Source organism: Caenorhabditis elegans, chromosome IV (assembly GCF_000002985.6).
Source record: "Caenorhabditis elegans chromosome IV".
Classification (NCBI taxonomy): Eukaryota; Metazoa; Nematoda; class Chromadorea; order Rhabditida; family Rhabditidae; genus Caenorhabditis; species Caenorhabditis elegans.
In genome coordinates, this window is record NC_003282.8 from 5,391,853 (window position 1) to 5,411,386 (window position 19,534).

Below are 19,534 nucleotides of genomic sequence, written 5' to 3' on the forward strand. Positions count from 1 at the left end.
CAAAAGCTCAAAACTATTCAAATAATTTTTGACTAAATGCAGCTTTTCCTTTTATTTTAAAGTAAATTTTTCATTCATTTCAAAACTGTCAACAAATTTGATTACTAGAGGTAATTTTAAAAAGTACTATTCTTTAAAAATACGCAAATGCAAGTGAAATTCGCTAACTCGTGGTGAGGCCTAAATTTAGTTTACTGACTGCTCCTTTGATTACTGTAACTTGTTTGCTATTTTTAAAACGGTCTGAATTCTCATTTTTGGACGAGTTTGCCTAAATTTTCTCCTTTCAAGCTCAAAAAACGTTTATCATTGTTTTCAGATGCCAAACTATCGAGGACGTCATCAAACGAGACAGAATTGGAGTTCTAAGCCAAGAGAAGAGCACTCCCCGAGGTATTTGAATAAAAAATGTCATTTTTTCGAGTACTTTCTTTTCAGCAAAGGCGCATACAGGGACAAAATCTGGAGCGGTCCAGTCAGTGAGGTCGCCAGGCAACAAACGTATGAAACTAATTTTTAAATGTTCCTAATTTACTTATTCTTCAGGGTGTACGACTGGGTGACTACAGGTGCTTATTCCCTTGGATCGCCAGACTCGTGGCCATCTTATCCGGACGAAATCATAGTGAGTGCTGTAGTACACCGAAAAAAAGTTAATTTTTCTTGTTTTAGCTGATGAACGAGTCCCGAAATGCTCAGACATCCCGCATGTCGCGTCGGTCGGCTACTCCCGGTCCAGTGAGTTTATTTTCTTCATATTTTCGTTATGAGACAAACCTTGGTTTCAGAGATTGTCACAAGATAGAAGGACAAGAACTACAGCACCCGCCGTTGCGCCGATTCCGTTTCAGAGGGCACAGCCTCGAGTAGAAGTGGAGAGACAAAGAATCGACGAGCCTGTCGCACAGGACCTGATTATCGATGATGGGGTACCAGAAAGTTTCATTGAACATTAGCTGTAATGTATTTTTGTAGAACGGTACCAACAATTCGAACGATTCGAGTATTTGTGGCTTTGTGGAGGAATCCGAGGAACTCGTATATCCACAGTGAGTATCTAAATCAATTAATTAACTGAAATTTATCATTCCAGGTGGGTTTACTATCTGTACCCATTGATTCCTACCGCGCCTAACTGCAACAACGAGAAGTCGTACAAAGAAGGTGGCAATTGGTACAACTCTCCATGAATGATCTCCCTCTCCAGCTTCTCTCAATCTGTCATATTTCTTATGCCTGAGTTGCTCCTCATTTTAAGAATGTATCATTCTCATATTATCTGTCATATTCTCACTCCCATCATGCCCGTAATCAAACCCCCGTCATTCATTTTTCTCTGTACCGGTTAAGAAGTTCTAACATTGTATTTTCCATGATTCTAAGTCAGGAGCTTTTTCCCCATTATTAATCCATAATACGATCGAAGGTTATTTACCATCGATGATTGGAAGGTTGAATTAATTTCACATTGTTTTCTATGAAACGTTCATCCGATCCTCATTGACCATTCGATCCTTTGTTATATTTTCCCATTTTTACTGTACCCATCACCTCATACGCATCCTTTTAGGCTAGAAGTCTGCATTAGCAGAATAACTTTTGAGCTTTCACCGAATGTCTGTCCCATGTCTGCTCTCTCTTTTCCTTTTTGTTTTTGTTTTCCTCTGGTCAATGTTTCAATTCCTTCTGGTTTTTTTGAATCACAATAAACATTCTCCAGAAAATTGTCTCGATTCTCACTTGTTGTGTTGAAAAATATTCACGGAAATCGTTCGGGCAGTAGGTTAGAATGCGGAATTCAAAATCCTGGAATAAAAAATAGTTATGAATCTGTTACATGTGATCTTTGTTGTATCACTGATCACTATTCCCGTGTTCCTAGCTTCTTCACATGCTTCATCATTCTTTGAGCTCTGGTAACTTATTTTGCATGGCGTGTTATCAGTGAGTTGTTGAATGGTGTGACATGAATTTCCGAGAGAAAAACTATAGAAAATAATTATGTATTTGGGGACTTTCGAAGTACAATGAAATGGGGGAACGAAGCATAATGGAAAAAATGATATAAATTATATACTATCCTTATTAATTATTCTGCAATCAAATATGGAAAAGATCACGCAAGTTTGGAGGAAAGATTGGGAATGGAAATTGACTAGATTCGTTCGGAGATTCAGATGAATACTTCGTCGATTATTGAATACTGAGCACGACCCGGTTGAGGAATGAATTCGAGCCAATCTGATGGAGTATTCGGTAGAAGACCCATTGTATGTACTTTATAGATGGCAAGACCGATTGCTCCGAGGTTTCCAAGGCAGAAGATGAGCTTGTGAATAAACATTGATCCAGTTGCAGGGCTCTGAAAATGTTAGAATATTTTTTTGTTTAACGCCTTCTCCAAACAACAAAAACTAAAAGGTACAAAAACCAGTACTAATTAGCTTCAAACTATAGTTTGTGGGAACTCGCAACTTACCTCAAGCGGTTTGAATGTGGAATTGACTGCGAATAATGCTTTCAGCGGCCTAAACACCATCATTCCGACCATCATAATTGGGAAAATCGACACACCGCCTCCGGCCATATACATCATGAACATGTTCATCGGCAGAGATTTAGCTGGTCCCATTGCAGTGTCCCATACTCGTTTTCGTGCCAGATGCTCGTGTTGATCAGCGGATCGATCGGCTTCGGCCTGAAAATTGAGAAATTATAAAATTAAGGTTTTAATAATAAGCAGATTTTTTTCTTTCTTAATGTTTTTTAAATACACAATTTTAGCGAATAACTGTTTTTTTAAGACTTTTCAATTCTCGAAGAAATTCAACTCACGCTATGTTGAACGGTGGCAGCTGTCGAGTAGAAGCCTGGCGGGTTAAAATTACTGTCCGCAGTACGACAATTCTTCGAAGAGTAAGTGTAGTCAAGTTTCCAAGCCGATAGTGACATTCTGGAAAAGAATTGAATATTTAAGAGCAAGAAACAAATGGCAATGAAAATTAATGAAAGAGCAAAAATCGATAAATACGCCAGGTGGTTGCTGACGCGTTCTTTGATCGCGTTGGCGCACTCTCGGTGTCGGCATAAAATTTAAACTGATATTTTTCTTCCCTCGGCGTTTATTGTTGTTTTTGTTTTTTCTCTCGGTTTTATTTATAACTTTTATAAATTTTTCAGATCAAGATATGAGTGGAGCAGTTTATGGAGGAGGTATGGGAACTTTGATCTTTTAAGTTATAGATAAAACGCCGTTTTCTTTGCAGACGAGGTTAGCGGCTTGGTTTTCGATGCCGGATCTCAATCATTCCGCGTGGGATTTGCTGGAGAAGAATACCCAAAGGCAAGAAACATTTCAAGAATTGATAAATTTATACCTTCAAATATATTATTGCTTTATTTTTTTAGGGAGATATTCCATCATACATTGCCGTTCAAGAAGCACTTCCTGATGATACTATTGAGAAACAAGAGGCTATGGAAGAAGTACGCAGTTTCAATTTTTAATTCATTTTCAATGAAATCATTATTTTTAGGGTGATAACTCGAAAGTGCAAACAAAACGCGAGAAGAATTTTTTCATCGGAACGACCAAAATCATTGTGCCACGCGCCAGAACTAACATGGAAAGTTTTATGAAAGAAGGATTAAGTGAGTAATTTGACAGAAGTTAAAGTTAAAGTTAAAAACAAAAAAATGCTTTTCAGTCGAAGATTGGGAGTTGTTCGAAAAGATTGTGGAACATTCGTATGAGAATATCCTCTACTCCAATCCATCTGAACATCCGGTTTTGTTTTCTGAAAGCTCGGTAAGAACATTAAGGATTATTTAATAAGAAACACTTGTTTTCAGTGGAATGACCGTGCTCGTCGGGAGAAGCTGACTGAGATCATGTTCGAAAAATTCCAAGTCCCTGCGTACTACCTCTCCAAGAATGTTGTTCTTTCCTGTTTCGCACAAGGAAGAACGCACGGATTGATGGTTGATTCTGGAGCAACTCAAACTTCAGTTGTTCCTGTTTTCGATGGCTACGCAGTGACTCACGCGGTGGTAAAATGTCCAATCGGCGGCGATCTCATCACAGAACAACTGGCTCAAATGCTCGATCAACAGAAGATTGATGTTATTCCGACTTATAGAATCGGTGGAAAAGAAGAAGTTAACGAAGGAGAAGCTCCAAAATGGACTCCAAGGAAAAATCTACCACAGGTCACGAAAAGTTACGATGCATTTATGAAAAAGATGCTTTTGGAGGATATGGCAGCCACTATGCTCCAACTCTGTGATACAAGTATTGATATGGACTACGTCGACAAACTTCCATCGACACCTTATGCTTTCCCTAATGGATACACAAAAGAGTTCGGAGCCGAAAGAATCAAGCTTCCAGAGTGTTTATTCGATCTTGGATACCTTAAAGCTGAGGGAAAGAAGGATGGATTGATGACAGTGGCTCAAATGGCAGCAGCTTCTGCAAATCTTGCAGATATTGACATCAGACCGACACTCTTCTCGAACGTCACAGTCACTGGAGGAAACTCGTTGATTCTTGGATTCACAGAACGGCTCAACTATGCTCTAGCCACAAAGTGTCCACCGGTAATTCTTCAAAATTAAATAACGCTTATAAAGAATAAAATATTTCAGACGATCAAGCTCCGAGTATTCGCTGCTCCAACTCAAGCGGAACGGAAGTACGGCGCATGGATCGGAGGATCAATTCTCGGATCTTTGGTGAATAATAAAAAGTTTAAAAATCTTATTTTAATTCCATATTTTTTGTAGGGAACATTCCAACAAATGTGGGTGAGCAAGGCCGAGTACGACGAGAGTGGAAAATCGATTGTCGAGAAGAAGTGCCCGTAAAAACTTTGTTTTAAAATGCTTTCAAGTATTTATTCATTAATTTATCAATTCTCTCGTGTATTTATATCTTCTCCGATTCACAAGTTAATTCGAATCGTCGACATCCAATAATTTTCTCTCCTCGATCTCAACCAAGAGAACCCCTGAATTTTTATATTTTTTCTTTGTACGATTTTCTATTTATTCTGTGTATTTCGAAAGTTGTGAGCTTAAACTTATTCACATTTGAAATAAAATTATTGCTGATTAAAAAGCTAATCACAAGATGTTTTAATAGGATATCGATCCCGAAAAAGTTTCTATATTTATTTTGTTTTGAAATTTCCGCCATCAAATTGTAACATTTTCCCGATGCCCATCTTTTCGTTAATACGAAAAATGCAATGCCACGTCAAAGATGAGGTACTGTACATTGGAAAAAAAGAATTCGAAGAGCCAATAAAATCGGAATGGGTTCTAGAAATGCAGAATACAGAAAAATACAAAACAATTGGTAATAATTGAGATAAAAAGCAGGAAAACTTAATTTTTCTTATTTCCAGGACCAACGTTTCCAGATGGAACAATTAATTGGCAGTGTCCATGTATGGCAGGTGGATCTCTGGTAGCACATAGGTACCTTCACCAGATTAAATAAATAATATCTTCCGGTGTAGCTCTTTCTTGTGATAAATAAACAATACTATTAATATATTTTAAACCTCGAATTTATCCAGGTGCGGCAACTTCTTCCGAGAGCTGTACATTTGTATGAAAAGCGACGACACGAGAGATCCATCGGAAAAATGTCCAAATCAATTTGTAAATTGGGCCGCCTGTATGCAGAATATGAGTGGTTGGTTAACGAATTATATTTTAGAAAGATATAAAAAAAATGTAATTTTCAGATGAACGACGAGAACAAATGCGGAAGGCGATGACTGTGGATACGGAAGAATTGAAAATTAATCCGAAATAATATTTTTGTATTATTATTTATATTTTTCTAAATATTACTGTAGGTCGAGTTGCAATAAACATTTTTTTTCTGAAATCTCTTCTGAGCATCACGAATTGGAATTTCCCAGTTAAATACTTTATTTCATAGAATTATTCGATTTTCATAGCCCTCCGTTTTCAGAATTTATCGAGAAAAAAGACCAAAAAATGTCCAAAGACGAGATTTTAAAGTTGGGCCGCGAAGAGTTTTTCAAATCGGTAAAAATGGAATACCGACCATATTTTGAGCCATATGAGACACCTGGTATAAAATTTTGGAAAAAAGAATCGGGAAATTTCGAATTCTTCAGAATCCGTGTATCCCGACGGCAGCATCAACATCGACTGCACCTGCCTCCATTCTGCTCTTGCTCATCGATGTGGATATTTGATAAGAGATGCTTTAGTGTTAGTAATATTTTATAGAAACGCAATAGTTTTGATGAGAATGCAATTGCGCTCCACAGCTAATCAAAAACGCTCCGCCCCCTAATCATGAGTCTCGTTTGGCGGCGAATATACGGAGATTTTTGAAACCCCTCTTTTTGAAAACATTAAGGGTTTGAGCGAATTTACGCTCTACAATTTCGAGTAGTATTTTTGAAAAAAAGTGCATAATTAAAAAATGTCTGGGTTTTTAAGTTAACGACAGGTTTACAGAAAAACATTTTGGTTTAAAAAATTCTTTCAAGAAATCTCCAGCCTTGCCGCAAATACCCAACGAGACCCAAAAAGTTCATTTTCAGATGCTTCAACGCTTCGAAAACCACACCACGCGGCTTGGACTGTGAGAAGGAATTTGTGGCTCACGCAATTTGTACAGAAGAGGCGAATAACAAATCCTAAGCTGTATTATTCCTTATTTTGAATCTGTAATAAACTTTGCAATCCTCTTTGTCCTTTGAAAATCACACAAAAAAGAATAACATCGCAGGTAATTTGAGCCGAAACTCTTGGGAAATTGCTCACTTTTCACTTGGAAACACTTTTTGGAATTCTATTCTTCTCTCAAACTCTCGAAACCGGAAAAGTTCCTTGAAACGGAGAAAAGTGCACGCAATTTTCTTTAATTCAATTGAATTGTCCCTCGAGAAGTCGTGACTCCAATTTTCTTTTATAAATTTTTTCCTACGTTTCCCTTAAAACCTGATTGATTTGTGATTCAAGTTGGTTGGAAATTTCATTTCTTTCTTCAAATTATGCCTGCCAAGTGTGATAAGCAGCTGTCACTTTCAGAATATACATTTTCCTTTTTTTTGAGAAATGAAATGAGCTTTTCTTCTTGCTCTTTTTCTTGTTCTTCTTTTAGTATTACCGGTACAGAGAGTGTAGATAGTTAGAGAGTGACAGACATCCGGGACCCAATGGGGCGGGGCGCGCGGAAGAGATGATTTGTGTCGATATACGAAGTTCTCCTCGTTGTCATCATTTGTCATCATCAAACAAGATCATGACTAACAAATGATGGCTTAATGTAAACAAAAAAAATAATATTTTGGTTATTTATAAGAACTTAAAGGTAGTAGGAGATTTCAGAAATGCCAAAACTTAAAAACGAAAAATTAAAAAATATTAAAAAAAAACTATTTTATACAACGAGATATTCCCATTGTGACTTATGTATCTTCCTGTCTGAATTTCCGCAGGAATTAAAGCTTCAAAACCAATTTTTGACCAATCAGATGGAAAAAATGGGCTCAGATTCTCATTTCAAAGGGGATTCAAACTCTAGAAAAAAAAGTTATTGGAATTTCTGATTTTCAGACTTTTAAAGAAAATATTTTAAATCAATCATTCACGCTACTCCACCTCTAAAAACCGAATTCATAGTCTTATTCCAGTAATTCCAAAGTGACGTGTGTATTACCTCCAATTCAAAGATCATGCCATCAAATTGCGGTTTTTCAAGGATTTTCAATGTTTCTCTCCTATAATTAACGTCCTTTTCATTCCATTTTTTGTCAAACTCATTTCCATATCCTTTTTTTTTAGACTCTTCTTCTTTCTTTTTCCACTTTAAACATATGTTTATGTATGTATATCCGTTTTTCTTCGCCGTTTCCTCCATTTTCTTCGGCTGCTGCTCCTTTTTTTTGGGCCGATAATTCAATTCAGTCCTGTCTTTCAATGGAAAAGAGGTCCTCAAGAAGAGCTATTTTTATTCCTTTTTCTCTATAATAATCACAGAGAGTGTATCATTTGGAAAGCCGGATGGATGTTCGATTTCCGGTTTTCCAGTTTTTTGAGCCAACATTCTAGCTGTCCTACATTGATTTCTTTATTTTTTCTGAAAATTGACTTTGGGACTTTTTTTCTCTTTCTTGGCGTGCCTACCTCTTGCCTATTTTCATTTTGAAATAAGACACTTGTGTAGGCAAACGTTTAGGCATCATAAAAATTGTAGGTAGGCTGGCAGGTTATTTGTGCCTACCTGAAGACCTACTGTGTAGATGTTAGGTCTTCAACCTGAATAAAATAAGTAGTGTACTTCCTTCTTAAAATACGATTCGGGTTCCAGAACTTAAAATGATTTTTTAAATTTTCAGGTCTTCCCATAAGTTCACACAGTGGTTGCTAAGTTTGAGCAATTTGAAATAGTCACGTCTAAAACTGCTCAATAATAATCTTAACCATACTAAACATGTACATTTATAAAAGATTCGATTTTGTTCTGTCAGACGTGTTCAAAAGTTTTGAAAAATATACAAAACTTATGGGAAGACCTGATAAAAAGCAATGAAAACGGGAAGTTTTATTTTAAAAGTTTTAATAAAAATAGAAAATCATTCAAAATCGACGAATTGTGCTGAATTTTTAATTCACGCGCAAATGATTTTATGTTCTAGTTATCTAAACAATATTGACAATTGTTGACCCATTTGATAATTATATTTTTCACCTTAATTATTTATTCCAGAATTAAATTTTGTGTCAGAGTTTTTCAATTCTAAATTCAATTTTAAAATTTTAATTATGTTCTGTTGTACTCAGTGAATACTAATAAATCGAAATGATAAAACAAATTATTACATTTAAAAGTTGCTTTCTAACTAACTCTAACTATAAGTCATCTAAAATAATTAACTTCATAAATTTATTGAAACAGTAGTTTCTTGCCAAAACGCATTTATTGCAGAAATTTACCAAAAGTCTCTCTCGTTTACTTTAATGTTTCCATCAACTTCTATAATTAATATTTTGATTCCAGATATGCCTACAGTATCCCAATCAGTGATAGGAAATAGTGCAGAAGAGCGAGAACTTCAAATATGCCGTCTTGGGTGGTCTCTTCTTCTTTTGTGGTTGGTTATGATAATTTACATGACAAAGGCACGTTTTTGTTGTTTGGCTGTTAACAATTGATATGATAATTCGTTCTTTTTTTTGTAGGAGATTTGGTTCGGTGAGACTTCGATCGGAATAGAAGAAGAACGTTTGATTCGGAAAAGAAAACGGTCAATTTATAGTTTTGATTAGGGTAAGTTATTTTTACAATTCTTCAATTTTGGCAACTTTTCATGAATCTTTTATTGCAAATGTTGGACGTTTTTCTCATGTTATTTCAAAAGTAAGCTTTGCACTGCGACACAAAAAAAGTGGCCAAAATTGCAGATATTAGTTATTTAAAATCGCCATAAAACCTTTTTAGAAATTTTTTTGGAAAGAATCTTCAATAAAGTCAAATCAAACAATTTGAAAATACCGAAAAATATGAAACCTTTGCGAAAATGTATCGACATTTTTATTAATATTTATACTCATTTTTTTAAATCTAAGCAAATTTTGCTTTATTAGAAACATTTTCAAATAAGTATATAAAATCGAGTTGCCTCACTGGTGAAATATAACTATTTCACAGTGTTTTGCAAAATTGTTTCAACCATTACTCAAAGGAAATTTATAAGTTGAAGAAAAAATAAATTATGCATTTTTTTGGTTACTAGATATTCATTTCATAATATACCAAGAAAAACACATACCTTTAAAACAAGTTTTTTGAAACAGTCAAAAAATATACTCAATTAAAATAGTATGAAGAATCTAAAGTTTCACAGCTAGTTGTTTGCTTTCGTTTGGCTTTATTGCCCTTTGTATTTATAGATTATTCAGTTTTTAAATCTTTCTGAATTAATGAATAATAGTAATTAATTAACACTACAATGAAGGTTTTTTGAAAACACTAAGAAAAAAATATAGCCGGAAATAGTTTAAAAATCCGTTTAGTTTTTGAGAAATTTCAGTTTTTCTTAAATTTTTTCGACGATTCAGAAATTAGAAATTTATTTTTTTAAATTCATATTTCTATAGTTCTGTAAAAGAGTAGAAGATAAATTTTGTTAGATTCTTAATTTTGAGGTTCAGACAATTCTAACAAAAACGCAGTGTTTTGAAAATGTTTGAAATTGAATTTTTCTGAAAATCAACAGTATTTAGCTACTTGTTAAATATTAAATCCAAATATCCACTGACCTTACTTCAACTATAAAATATGCTTTAAAATTTGGCACCAAGTTGAATAAAAAAAAAAGAAAACAATTTGCAAAATTTTTAAAAATTGATTATTTAAATGTTCTGCATATATAAAATTTTATAAAATTATGATTAGGTTCTTCACAAGTTTAACTAGACATCCACACAGTACACAGATATCATAAAAATTTAAGAATATTAAACGGAACACATTTGTTCTATTTATTAAAATAGGTTATTGATACAGTTAGAATTTTTGGATATGTGGCCTTAATACTTATTTTGACTCTTATGCTTCCAGATATTTTAAAATTCAAGTTGTTAGTCTGATTGTTCTAAATGTTCTGGTTACAAGATTTTTCAGACAACATTTCAAGAAACCAATAAAAAACAAGAAAACACATGTTTTTGAAAGTATGATAGGATTGAATAATTAAAATTGTAAACATTTTTATGTTTTGCTTGAAACTGTAAAATTTTTTAAAGCCAAAATATACGTTGTAAGTGCAAAATAAGTATTCTTCTTATTCTCATGCCACTTTTTGTATCAAGAACTATTTTTTTTTGTCCAAAATCCGAATCCCAACTAACCAAAAAAAGACAGAAGGGGGTCCAGAGACAAAAGGTTGAATATAATTGGAGGTACAAACGACGTGACGAGAGGTGTTTGTTCTTCCTCATTCATTCACTCGAGCCACACTCTTTTTCCCTATAGCAACACCTTTTTTGGTTTTAGTCTTCTTTCCAAACATATTTTCTCATTTTCCAGGACCTCGGACCCCTCATTCATTCTCTCTTCCTCTTTCTCTCTGTCACTTCTACTCTTCTAGGTATGTGTTTATGAATGTTCGTGTCAAATTAAATATTCCAACATTTTGTCTCTAAGGTATCTATGGAGTAAGTTATCACGCAATCCCCTGCCTTCATCCAAAAACATTTATTCCTGTTTCACTACATCATGATATCGGCCGACAACTTTTGCGATCGACTTTATGTTGGCGGATTTTCGACAAACTTGAGCAGTGAGCAAATTCGGGTAAGTGTATGAAATTGGATAGGCAAGCGAAGAGGTGTAAAAGGGAAATATGATTCATTGGGAGGTGGACAGAGATGTAAAATTATAGGTTAGATTAACGAATTGACGTTACTACCAGGAGTGGGCGGCAAATTCGGCAAATGTGCCGTTCTATGCAAACTTGCAAAAATTTGTAATTTTTAGATGTTTTTGGAGCACCAAAACTGCCTGAACAAAAACATACGTGCCTGCCACACACCTTCCTATTTCTGAAAGTACAACAATAATCCATAGTGAACATTCAACAACAAGCAGTCAGTCTGACACAAAATTTCAAACAATTCAGAAACAGTAATTAATTTGAGAAATATTTTTTGAAAATTATTTCAGAACCATGTTTATTTATTTGGAAGACAAAATTATTTCTGTAGCTTAATTTGATACTATTCTTCATGTGAAATTGAAAAATTATTTACACCTGAACCGGAAAAAATTACTTTACTACTAGTGTTCTAGTCAGTTATTCAATTAAAAATGCATAATTTAAGTGAAACTCAAAACTCAACTCCAGACTCAAAACGACAGAAATTAGTAGGGCGTTCCGTAATGCAACCATATATTCATTTTAAAAGAAATAACCTAAAAACAAGGTTCAGAATCTGATCACCCAATTGGCTGCACCATTTGAAGTGAGCATTGACATTGTTGAAAATGGATCTAGAAAACATCGAGGATTTGCTTTTGTACAATGCAGATCACTTGCCGAGGCAAACGTTTTGTTGGCTAAATTTTCAGGGGTATGCTACTTTTTTCTTAGATTTTGATTTTTTTTAATGGAAAAGTCGTATAGGAATTCATTAAAAATTTCAGAGGATATTACAAGGGAGCCTTAATAAGGCACTGAAAAGGTTTGACAACAATGCTCTGATTGATTATTTGATAATCCTAGATTCAATCAAACCATTTCTGATTTTCAATTCCAATTAATGTATTTTTCTGAATTAATACTGTTTCATAAAGCGTATAAATAGTTTTTTCATAATTCAGTATTATTTTAGAATATACAGTAATTTGTATCCAATCACCCAATCACTTCAGATTTTTTTCCTCTTCCATATTTTTCTTTTATATTTGAAACAGTAATATTTTCAGCTCTTCACAAAAGTCAATTTCGCAAAGAAAGAGCCAAAACCAGCGGAGAATGTTATGAGCAATGTATGCTTTCACTCATTTGGAATAGTTATTTAATTTTCATACTTTCAGATATCAAATGTCTTCGTACGTGGAATATCTCGTGACATGCCGGATACTGAACTCTATCAAGCTTTTGGAGGAATCACTGACGGAGTTGTTCAATGCCACGTGGCAGATGGATATGGTTTTGTGCTCTTTGACACAAGAGCCAATGCACAGAAAAAGATAGTCGAGATGGATGGGAAGACATTGGTTGGGAAATGGAGAAACAAAATTTAAAGATTTTTTTTGGATTTTCAGAATGGAAAGCTGATTTCTGTGAGCTGGGCAAGACCGGATACTGTTGGAAGGAAGAGAAAAAGACCGATGAGTGAGGAAAGGTGAATCTTGTTTCATGTTGTTCAAAAATAGTTACCTAAAATTATGTATTATTGATTATAGTGTACAATAATAAAAAGAAAAAAAAATCTGTTGCTATATGCCGTTTTATACAATCAAAATTAGCAAGTTATTAGTTTGATGACTTCATAATTTTTTTTGTTTTTATTTTGTGATTTTTATCTGACGACTTTTTTTTCAATATTTTTACCACCGTTAAATATGTGATTATTATTTATGTATAAAATATGTGAAACTAGGATGCTGTCGAAAATTTGCAAATTTTTCTTTTGAAAATATTTTTTACTGAGAAACCGAAACAATGAAAGAAATAGATTGCAAATTATATAACTAACAATTTGATGATTCTCTGAAAAAACGAAATTCTTCTGTTGCTATAAGTCATTTTAAATTATCGAAATAAGGAAAACCGGTTACACTCCGTTTTGAACGTAGAAAAGTGAAAGACAGTTTGAAAGATATTCGATACATGTGTAGTTGGTCTAAATTTATGGCTTGAAAACTATGTCAGTTTCAATTACCAGAAACAATAATACAAACTCCATTTTCCAGCCCAACACCATCCAGCACTGATCTTGGACTTTCTTCTCTTCTCAAACGTCCAGTAATTCCATCTCATTTATTCCAATTACCACCACAACCAGCACAAATACTTCAACCATCACTTATTCCATTCCTTAACCCATCATTCCCATTATTATTCCCTCAGAATCCACTTCTAGCTCAACCTGATTTAACGCAATATTTGAATTTTTTGATGTAAAATAAAATAAAATTGTGGAGGAATACATATTATTTACGTAGCACAGCCTCAAGTTCAAAATGAAAAAAAACAAACGGCGGGAAATTAGAAAAAAAGAATCGAAAATCAATTATTCCTATTATTTTTTGATAACATAACGGCTGCATATCAACAAGCGAAATGACTGAAATTCATAACGCCGAGGTGAGTTCATTTTCAGATTTTCCGAGATTTTCCGTTCATTTTCAGTTAACTCAAGAAATAGTCATTGGATCGGTTGCGGCATGGCTTGAACAGATAAATGACTCAGCTTTAAACATTGATGTTTCATTTCATCGGGACATTAATTACAATTCCAATCAAGATTTGTTAGTTTTTACTTGGATTTTTTAAAATTATAGCTGAAATTGAAGCCTGTTGAAGTTCATAAACTTTACTTTTGTAATGAGCCAGTAAGAGAAACCACTTTATTCGAACTAGATTGAGGAAGTTTGAATATTTCCACAATTCAATCATTACTAAAGTTCATTTTGTGTAGCTGTTATAATTTTCATGTGAAACCGTAACTTTTACATTTCAGAACCGCCACCACAAAAATCGATATTCTGAAGGCAGATGACTTCCGACCAATGAAACGTGGACAACATGCGTGGAAAGAAAACGATCAAAAAATGATTCACAGGATGCAGAAAGAGAAGAAGGCAGTTAGTGTGGAACAAGGAATTGTCGGTGCTGTAAGAGGTAAGAGGGGAAGTTTTGAAGGTAGTGAAGATTAAATCGATTGAAACGTTTGAACTGTAGACATGAAACAGTAACCGATTAACTTCAGAATCATTGGAAAGCTGGAGAACGTCTTCTTCATCAGAACGTCCAAGTGCCGAGGAAGGTTCAATGACCAAAAAAGTTTCGAATGAGGTGGTGAAGAGAGTTGCAGTCAAAAGAGTGAGTTGTTGTACATACATACTATTGCATTGAAACAGTTTTGCTTCTTCAAGATTAATCTAATAAAACCTCATGAAACAGAAAATCAAATTGTTTTCAGGAGCTTCCATCTGCTGAATACCATTCAGTTCGTTACGATGAACGGAATTTGAGTCTTCGAAAAGCACAAGTTGAGCTGAAAACTGCACAAGAAGCTCCAGCTGTTCGAGAGAAAGGAGATGCAAATGATCGAACGGATAAAGACTGTGTCACTCATCCACACGATCTTCAGTCTACGGAAGAACCAACGACCTCTGATTCAAATTCACAAGTGTCGGAAGATATTCCTCCACCAAAAAATAAGGAATCAGGAACACCCCCACTTAAAGAAAAAACTCCTGAACCAATTCCAGAAGAACCGAAGAAAGTTGAGGAAGAAGTGAAGAAGCCAGAAGTACCAAAGAATGAAGAGCCGAAAATGGAGGAACCAGTGAAAGAAGAAGCACCAAAAGTAGAGGAAAAGAAGGAAGAGGTGAAAATGGTTGAGGACCCAAAAGTAGAATCACCATTGGAAGTGAAGAAGATGAAGAAGAGAATTCAGGTAAAAAAGCACATTTTTTAAAGTTTTTACTGTTTCAATTATTCGTTATGAGTGTTTGAAATAAAATACAATTTTAGTAGATCTACATATCATATACGTAGGATGGTGAATTTTAAAAGTTTCATAGTTTCATAAATCATTACCAACCAATCTTACAGCAAAATTTCAGATAAATGTGAAACGTTATCCGGATAGTGGAGAACTGACAATTCTCACCGAAAAGGATGGAATGGTTAGCTTCACGTGTTCAACAAAGCATCGAATCAAGAAGAAATCGAAGAAGGATGAAGAATGATACTAGTTGATTTGATAACTGTGGAAATAAAGTTTTTGGGGCTGTAAACTTACTGATAACCAAATAGTTTTGGTGTTCAGCTAAGCTGTTTTTGTTTCAAACTTTTTTCTGAAAATGTAATTGAAAAATACTCGAGTCTATCTTTAAAAAAGTATAATGCTGTTCTATGCATATAGGTTCACATTTCAGCGAATGAACAATCATAATTTCGACCGAAAAATTACTGTTTCAAAGAGCACACTTGTAGAATCTTACTTTTTAATAACTACTGGAAATCACAAGGAAAGTATTTCAGCTCACAAATCGACTTCCGAATGTCATTCGACAGTAGACCTTTAGACTAGTTCACTACTTGTGAGATCCAAGTTCAAACATTTTTTTGTACATTTTGAATAAGTTAAAGGTTATATTGGGACATTCAGCCACAAAATGAAACTCCTAAACTATGCTAAACTTGTCCCCTTACTGGAAATGAAAGCCCCAAACGTGAATCTGAGTAATGCAAGGTCATACCTTCGACTCTCGATGCCAAAATTTATTTTCCAATTACGAGCGCTTCAGTATAAAAACCAGGGGGACGTCCCCGATAACTGGCACAGTGTATCAAGTAGACATGCAAAATGGCACAAGGCACGAATTCCAGACCACAATCGTAATGAGTCCATTCTACTCCCTAAATCACTTTAAAAGAACAAGAATGTGGGAAGAATGTTAGATACCAAATGCCGAATGTTGGAGGAAAGTTGAAGACTTCAAAACTCATTTGAAATATTTTAAAATAGAAAACCCAAATATTCATTCTACATTATTACAAAAAAAAACTATTTAATTTAGTGCTTTTACAAATGATGCCACGCAACACATTCCCCCGCCTCTCTTACAAGGAAAGTATTTAGTTCTGGGGCTTTGAAATAAAACATGTTTTATTTGGAAGAACGCCTTCTAAATAGACAACTACAAAAAATTTTGCTGCATCCAAATAAATTAAATTCTTTTAACTTCGGCTGTGGTCTGCGGGCGGTGGGATATAATTTAAAAAAAACCAAAAAATCCCTAATAATTCTTTATGGGAAATACAAAAATTTTCACAAATCAAGTTCCATTATTACTTCTTAACGAACGACGATACGTAGCGTTGAACTTCTCAGCGAGCTCCTCCGTTATTTGCTTGTAGGCAACTCCAAAATCCAGGAGCACCTTCCAAATGAGCATGTACTGCTGGAGAGTCTGCACCGACGCCGCTCGCCCAGTCACGCGCAGGTGGCTCACAATCTGAAATATCCAAGGTAGGCATAGGTAGGTAGGCATTAAAAATTTTACCTGCTTAATATCCGGCAGCGTGAAATGACTATGAATCGATTGCAACGCAATCTCAACAGCCATCAGCGTTCCCGAACGGCCAACTCCCGCCGAACAATGAATAACTGGAGGTGTACTTCTCGCTCTGATCTTTCTCAAAATCTTCAGCATGACCTCTGAGGATCCAGGCACCTGCCAGTCGGGCCATTCCTTCCATAACCAGTGAGTAATCAGTCGAGTCTCGCCCTCATAGCTCAAATTGAGACGAGTCGTCACCAGAGACTTGTTCACCGTTGAATCCTCGTAGCTTACACTCATCTTGTCGAATTGCAAGCAACAATGCGCATTTCTCGGGAAGTACTCGGCGCATTTCTCACGATTCGTCTCGGTGAATTGACAGAGCATCACGATCGCCGTTGTGTTCTCCTGCCAAATCATTCTCCAAAAGTCTGCCCGCGTTTCCTTTTTGGGACCCTGTGTCAGAATGTAGCCACGCTTCAGGAATGGACTTCTGATGTAGTTGGCATGAATGTAGTCGGTGGAGTTCTTGTTGGGCATGACCTTCAGCTGGACCCGGGAGATGTCGAGACACGGAATGTCTGAAAATTGGTAGTATTGCACATGTTGGTTTCATTTTTCTGTTTCACACAGTAAGCTGTCAGTCAATATTCGAATATAAACTCACTTAAGTACCGATTCTTCTTATTGTTCACTGGCTGATTGAAGGCCGTGCATAGATCGGATGGTGGATCGCCTGGCAGATTGCTGAATTCCTGCTTGAAGTCATCAAGAGTCATTTTCTGACTCGACATGGCAAAGTCCTTGAACAGCTTTCGGTAGGCCTCTCTTGTCTCCTCGTCATCGGCAAGCGAGATTGAGTCGTTCGCCTGAAAATTTACGAAATTTGAGATGCCCTGTGAAAAATCTACTTCAGGATATCAATACCTCTGAAGAATTCTCCTCGAGTGACTTGGATGTCCGTCGCGAGCGCGGCGAATCCGCCGTCACTTTTCCCTTGTCTGGAGATGTTTTGGATGTCTTCGAGTACACAGCTTCTGTCTCTCCATCGAGTCCAATTAAGGATCTGGTAGTTCTGATGGGATGCGTAGCTTTTTGTGGCGACCTCTTCACATTTCCAGGCGGAACTGCTTCATTGCTTCCGCTAAGTGAGTTGGAGTGATTGTATTGAGTGGCTCGGCGTTCATTCGGTTCGATTTTCTTGACAAACGAGTCCATTTCACTCTCGATTTGGTTGCTTCTAAACAATAAACCTTTGCGATTGTAATTCCAACTTTTCTACCTACCTCTCAACAACCTTCGTCTGAAGCCTTTTCCTATTTCCCTCTGAAACCGGTGGAGTAGACGTGGGCTGTTTTGATGGAGAGAACGGGATGTGGTTGACAACCTTTTTCACAACTTCTTGGACGGATTTTCGTTTATTTTTGTCGTTTGAGCCCTTGCTGTTCGATGACGGCGGCGCTGGTACCGGTTTCCCTCGTCTAGTATTTTTGCTGAAATTTTCTGTTGACTTGAAGATATTAAAAAAAAAAAATTAAAATGTCCTTACTGTGAGCTTTCAGTGTCCGAATCGCTCTTCTTTACCTCGCGTCGCTTCTGATTTGGTGAGAATTTGGTTTTTGATTTTGAATTTTTTGAACCATTGCTTGCTTCTGGTTTTTTTGTTACTTCTTGCTTCGCTTTCTGTAAAAAAGTTAGTTAGTTTTGAACATATTTTTGGCGAACACTGTCAATTTTCTGTCGCACTCTTTCAACTCTCTATCGCACAATGATACTGACGCAAATTTTGAGCAACGCCACGGCTTTCTGTTACACAACAGCGCAACTTTCTGTCGCCGATTGGCAGCTTTCTGCCTAAAACGACCAAATTCTGTTGACACGTCAGCTAGTCGAGAGGTGTCGGAAACCCACTCTCAACTTTCTGTCGCACGTGGCCAGTTTATTTGCACACAGCGGCGCAGCTTTCTGACTCAAACTGACGCAAAATTCCGCAATATACTTGATGAACTCACTCTATTGAACATATTCATAATGTGAATATTCTGATTCCGTGAAGTTTTGAACTCCAAAGATGGATGTCGTGATAGAAAAAGTAATGAATTGGTTCGAAAATACTTTTATGCGAAAAAATATAATTAGTTGGCAACGTGGTTTTGATTTTGTTTTTTGAAAAAATAAGCTCACGGGATAAATAAAGTTTATTTCTAGTTTTTTTAAAATTTAACTTACGGCGCGCGGCGTCGGCTTGAGGCAGGCGTGAGGCCCGCATTTCGCAGCTGGGACACCTACTTTGAGGTACAAGCTGACACAAAAAATCTGCCTACGAGGCGGGCGTAGGTGAGCAGGCAGCCAGGTCGCCTGCTTTCCGTCGCATCTTTTCAATTTTTGTCGCTCAACAGGCACACTTCTGGCGGACTATACAAATTTTCTGTAGAACTTTGTATATCATACTGCCAAGTTTCTGACGCAAAAATCCGCAGTATATATGATGAACTTACTCGATTGAACATATTCATAGTGTGAATCCGTTTATTCCGGAAATTCCACCGAAACTGCAAGAACGAATGATAGAAAAAGTAATAAACTTTTTTATTTCAAAGTTTTTTTTTTGAAAATTTGAATAAAGTTGACAACGTGGTTTTCATTTTAAAAATGGTCACGCAATACATTTTTTGTTGAAATTTCATTCATAAAACTTGAGTAAATAATATATCCTGTTATATGTCATGGTCCCCA

The 19,534-nt window shown here is 35.8% G+C and overlaps 8 protein-coding genes and 18 non-coding genes across 29 annotated transcripts; 11 read left to right on the forward strand and 15 right to left on the reverse strand.

The window, feature by feature from the left end:
• The first annotated feature begins 76 nt into the window (after nt 1-76).
• Nucleotides 77-1,720, forward strand: ZK616.5 (uncharacterized protein). Its single transcript, NM_068399.4, has 8 exons — nt 77-110; nt 320-393; nt 439-501; nt 547-625; nt 673-738; nt 789-929; nt 976-1,049; nt 1,094-1,720. Exons 2-8 carry the CDS (start codon nt 320-322, stop codon nt 1,188-1,190), a joined length of 594 nt encoding a protein of 197 aa, NP_500800.1. The 5' UTR covers nt 77-110; the 3' UTR covers nt 1,191-1,720.
• Nucleotides 1,721-1,990: 270 nt separating this feature from the next.
• Nucleotides 1,991-2,952, reverse strand: perm-3 (ER membrane protein complex subunit 4; the record flags this gene model as incomplete). Of its 2 annotated transcripts, NM_068401.8 has the most annotated exons (3): nt 1,991-2,362; nt 2,480-2,698; nt 2,836-2,952. In NM_068401.8, 3 exons carry the CDS (start codon nt 2,950-2,952, stop codon nt 2,174-2,176), a joined length of 525 nt encoding a protein of 174 aa, NP_500802.1. The 2 variants fall into 2 exon arrangements, with proteins under 2 accessions (NP_500802.1, NP_001368428.1); NM_001380228.1 differs by lacking the exon at nt 2,836-2,952 and having other exon boundaries at nt 2,174-2,362; nt 2,480-2,632.
• A 135-nt stretch (nt 2,953-3,087) lies between these two features.
• On the reverse strand, nt 3,088-3,306 carry ZK616.62. The gene has a single exon (NR_053948.1). It is a non-coding gene; the product is annotated as an Unclassified non-coding RNA ZK616.62 (non-coding RNA).
• On the forward strand, nt 3,181-5,117 carry swsn-6 (Actin-related protein 4). The gene is made up of 8 exons (NM_068400.7): nt 3,181-3,213; nt 3,267-3,343; nt 3,409-3,486; nt 3,537-3,651; nt 3,708-3,808; nt 3,853-4,599; nt 4,648-4,734; nt 4,786-5,117. The coding sequence occupies exons 1-8, from the start codon at nt 3,189-3,191 to the stop codon at nt 4,864-4,866; spliced, it is 1,311 nt and encodes a 436-aa protein (NP_500801.2). The 5' UTR covers nt 3,181-3,188; the 3' UTR covers nt 4,867-5,117.
• A 99-nt stretch (nt 5,118-5,216) lies between these two features.
• On the forward strand, nt 5,217-5,899 carry ZK616.3 (CHCH domain-containing protein; the record flags this gene model as incomplete). Of its 2 annotated transcripts, NM_001306905.3 has the most annotated exons (4): nt 5,217-5,359; nt 5,409-5,481; nt 5,583-5,701; nt 5,754-5,899. In NM_001306905.3, the coding sequence occupies 4 exons, from the start codon at nt 5,218-5,220 to the stop codon at nt 5,822-5,824; spliced, it is 405 nt and encodes a 134-aa protein (NP_001293834.1). The 2 variants fall into 2 exon arrangements, with proteins under 2 accessions (NP_001293834.1, NP_001368427.1); NM_001380229.1 differs by lacking the exons at nt 5,217-5,359; nt 5,409-5,481 and having other exon boundaries at nt 5,617-5,701; nt 5,754-5,824.
• An 87-nt stretch (nt 5,900-5,986) lies between these two features.
• On the forward strand, nt 5,987-6,739 carry ZK616.2 (CHCH domain-containing protein). Its single transcript, NM_068403.2, has 3 exons — nt 5,987-6,109; nt 6,156-6,252; nt 6,591-6,739. The coding sequence occupies exons 1-3, from the start codon at nt 6,013-6,015 to the stop codon at nt 6,688-6,690; spliced, it is 294 nt and encodes a 97-aa protein (NP_500804.1). The 5' UTR covers nt 5,987-6,012; the 3' UTR covers nt 6,691-6,739.
• Nucleotides 6,740-8,523: 1,784 nt separating this feature from the next.
• 21ur-13883 lies at nt 8,524-8,544 on the reverse strand. Its single transcript, NR_053949.1, has one exon.
• A 338-nt stretch (nt 8,545-8,882) lies between these two features.
• On the reverse strand, nt 8,883-8,903 carry 21ur-15341. Its single transcript, NR_053950.1, has one exon.
• On the reverse strand, nt 8,884-8,904 carry 21ur-8448. Its single transcript, NR_053951.1, has one exon.
• Nucleotides 8,905-9,056: 152 nt separating this feature from the next.
• On the forward strand, nt 9,057-13,712 carry ZK616.1 (RRM domain-containing protein). The gene is made up of 9 exons (NM_001392309.1): nt 9,057-9,174; nt 9,235-9,322; nt 11,084-11,144; nt 11,201-11,350; nt 11,986-12,126; nt 12,482-12,544; nt 12,593-12,775; nt 12,824-12,903; nt 13,475-13,712. Exons 4-9 carry the CDS (start codon nt 11,273-11,275, stop codon nt 13,683-13,685), a joined length of 756 nt encoding a protein of 251 aa, NP_001379953.1. The 5' UTR covers nt 9,057-9,174; nt 9,235-9,322; nt 11,084-11,144; nt 11,201-11,272; the 3' UTR covers nt 13,686-13,712.
• Nucleotides 9,508-9,528, reverse strand: 21ur-5073. Its single transcript, NR_053952.1, has one exon.
• 21ur-11196 lies at nt 9,782-9,802 on the reverse strand. Its single transcript, NR_053953.1, has one exon.
• On the reverse strand, nt 10,719-10,739 carry 21ur-2571. Its single transcript, NR_053954.1, has one exon.
• Nucleotides 11,616-11,636, reverse strand: 21ur-6244. The gene has a single exon (NR_053955.1).
• On the forward strand, nt 12,956-12,976 carry 21ur-5505. Its single transcript, NR_053956.1, has one exon.
• On the forward strand, nt 13,336-13,356 carry 21ur-7092. The gene has a single exon (NR_053957.1).
• Nucleotides 13,337-13,357, forward strand: 21ur-7978. Its single transcript, NR_053958.1, has one exon.
• Nucleotides 13,713-13,792: 80 nt separating the features above from the next.
• ZK616.61 (Titin-like) lies at nt 13,793-15,529 on the forward strand. Its single transcript, NM_001268342.2, has 6 exons — nt 13,793-13,868; nt 13,914-14,032; nt 14,245-14,405; nt 14,494-14,606; nt 14,707-15,186; nt 15,356-15,529. The coding sequence occupies exons 1-6, from the start codon at nt 13,845-13,847 to the stop codon at nt 15,479-15,481; spliced, it is 1,023 nt and encodes a 340-aa protein (NP_001255271.1). The 5' UTR covers nt 13,793-13,844; the 3' UTR covers nt 15,482-15,529.
• On the reverse strand, nt 14,159-14,179 carry 21ur-11588. Its single transcript, NR_053959.1, has one exon.
• 21ur-6536 lies at nt 14,162-14,182 on the reverse strand. The gene has a single exon (NR_053960.1).
• On the reverse strand, nt 14,409-14,429 carry 21ur-11230. The gene has a single exon (NR_053961.1).
• On the reverse strand, nt 14,620-14,640 carry 21ur-14434. The gene has a single exon (NR_053962.1).
• 21ur-11217 lies at nt 15,264-15,284 on the forward strand. The gene has a single exon (NR_053963.1).
• On the reverse strand, nt 15,305-15,325 carry 21ur-7961. Its single transcript, NR_053964.1, has one exon.
• Nucleotides 15,530-15,750: 221 nt separating the features above from the next.
• Nucleotides 15,751-15,771, forward strand: 21ur-8548. Its single transcript, NR_053965.1, has one exon.
• Nucleotides 15,772-16,533: 762 nt separating this feature from the next.
• On the reverse strand, nt 16,534-19,368 carry ZK616.65 (Protein-tyrosine phosphatase). Of its 2 annotated transcripts, none has more exons than NM_001306909.2 (7): nt 19,297-19,368; nt 18,348-18,481; nt 18,085-18,291; nt 17,726-18,038; nt 17,466-17,667; nt 16,802-17,379; nt 16,534-16,753 (listed from the first exon to the last, which is right to left on the reverse strand). In NM_001306909.2, exons 1-7 carry the CDS (start codon nt 19,312-19,314, stop codon nt 16,574-16,576), a joined length of 1,632 nt encoding a protein of 543 aa, NP_001293838.1. In that variant the 5' UTR covers nt 19,315-19,368; the 3' UTR covers nt 16,534-16,573. The 2 variants fall into 2 exon arrangements, with proteins under 2 accessions (NP_001293838.1, NP_001293839.1); NM_001306910.3 differs by lacking the exon at nt 19,297-19,368 and adding an exon at nt 18,811-18,908 and having other exon boundaries at nt 16,540-16,753.
• Nucleotides 19,369-19,534: the final 166 nt, after the last annotated feature.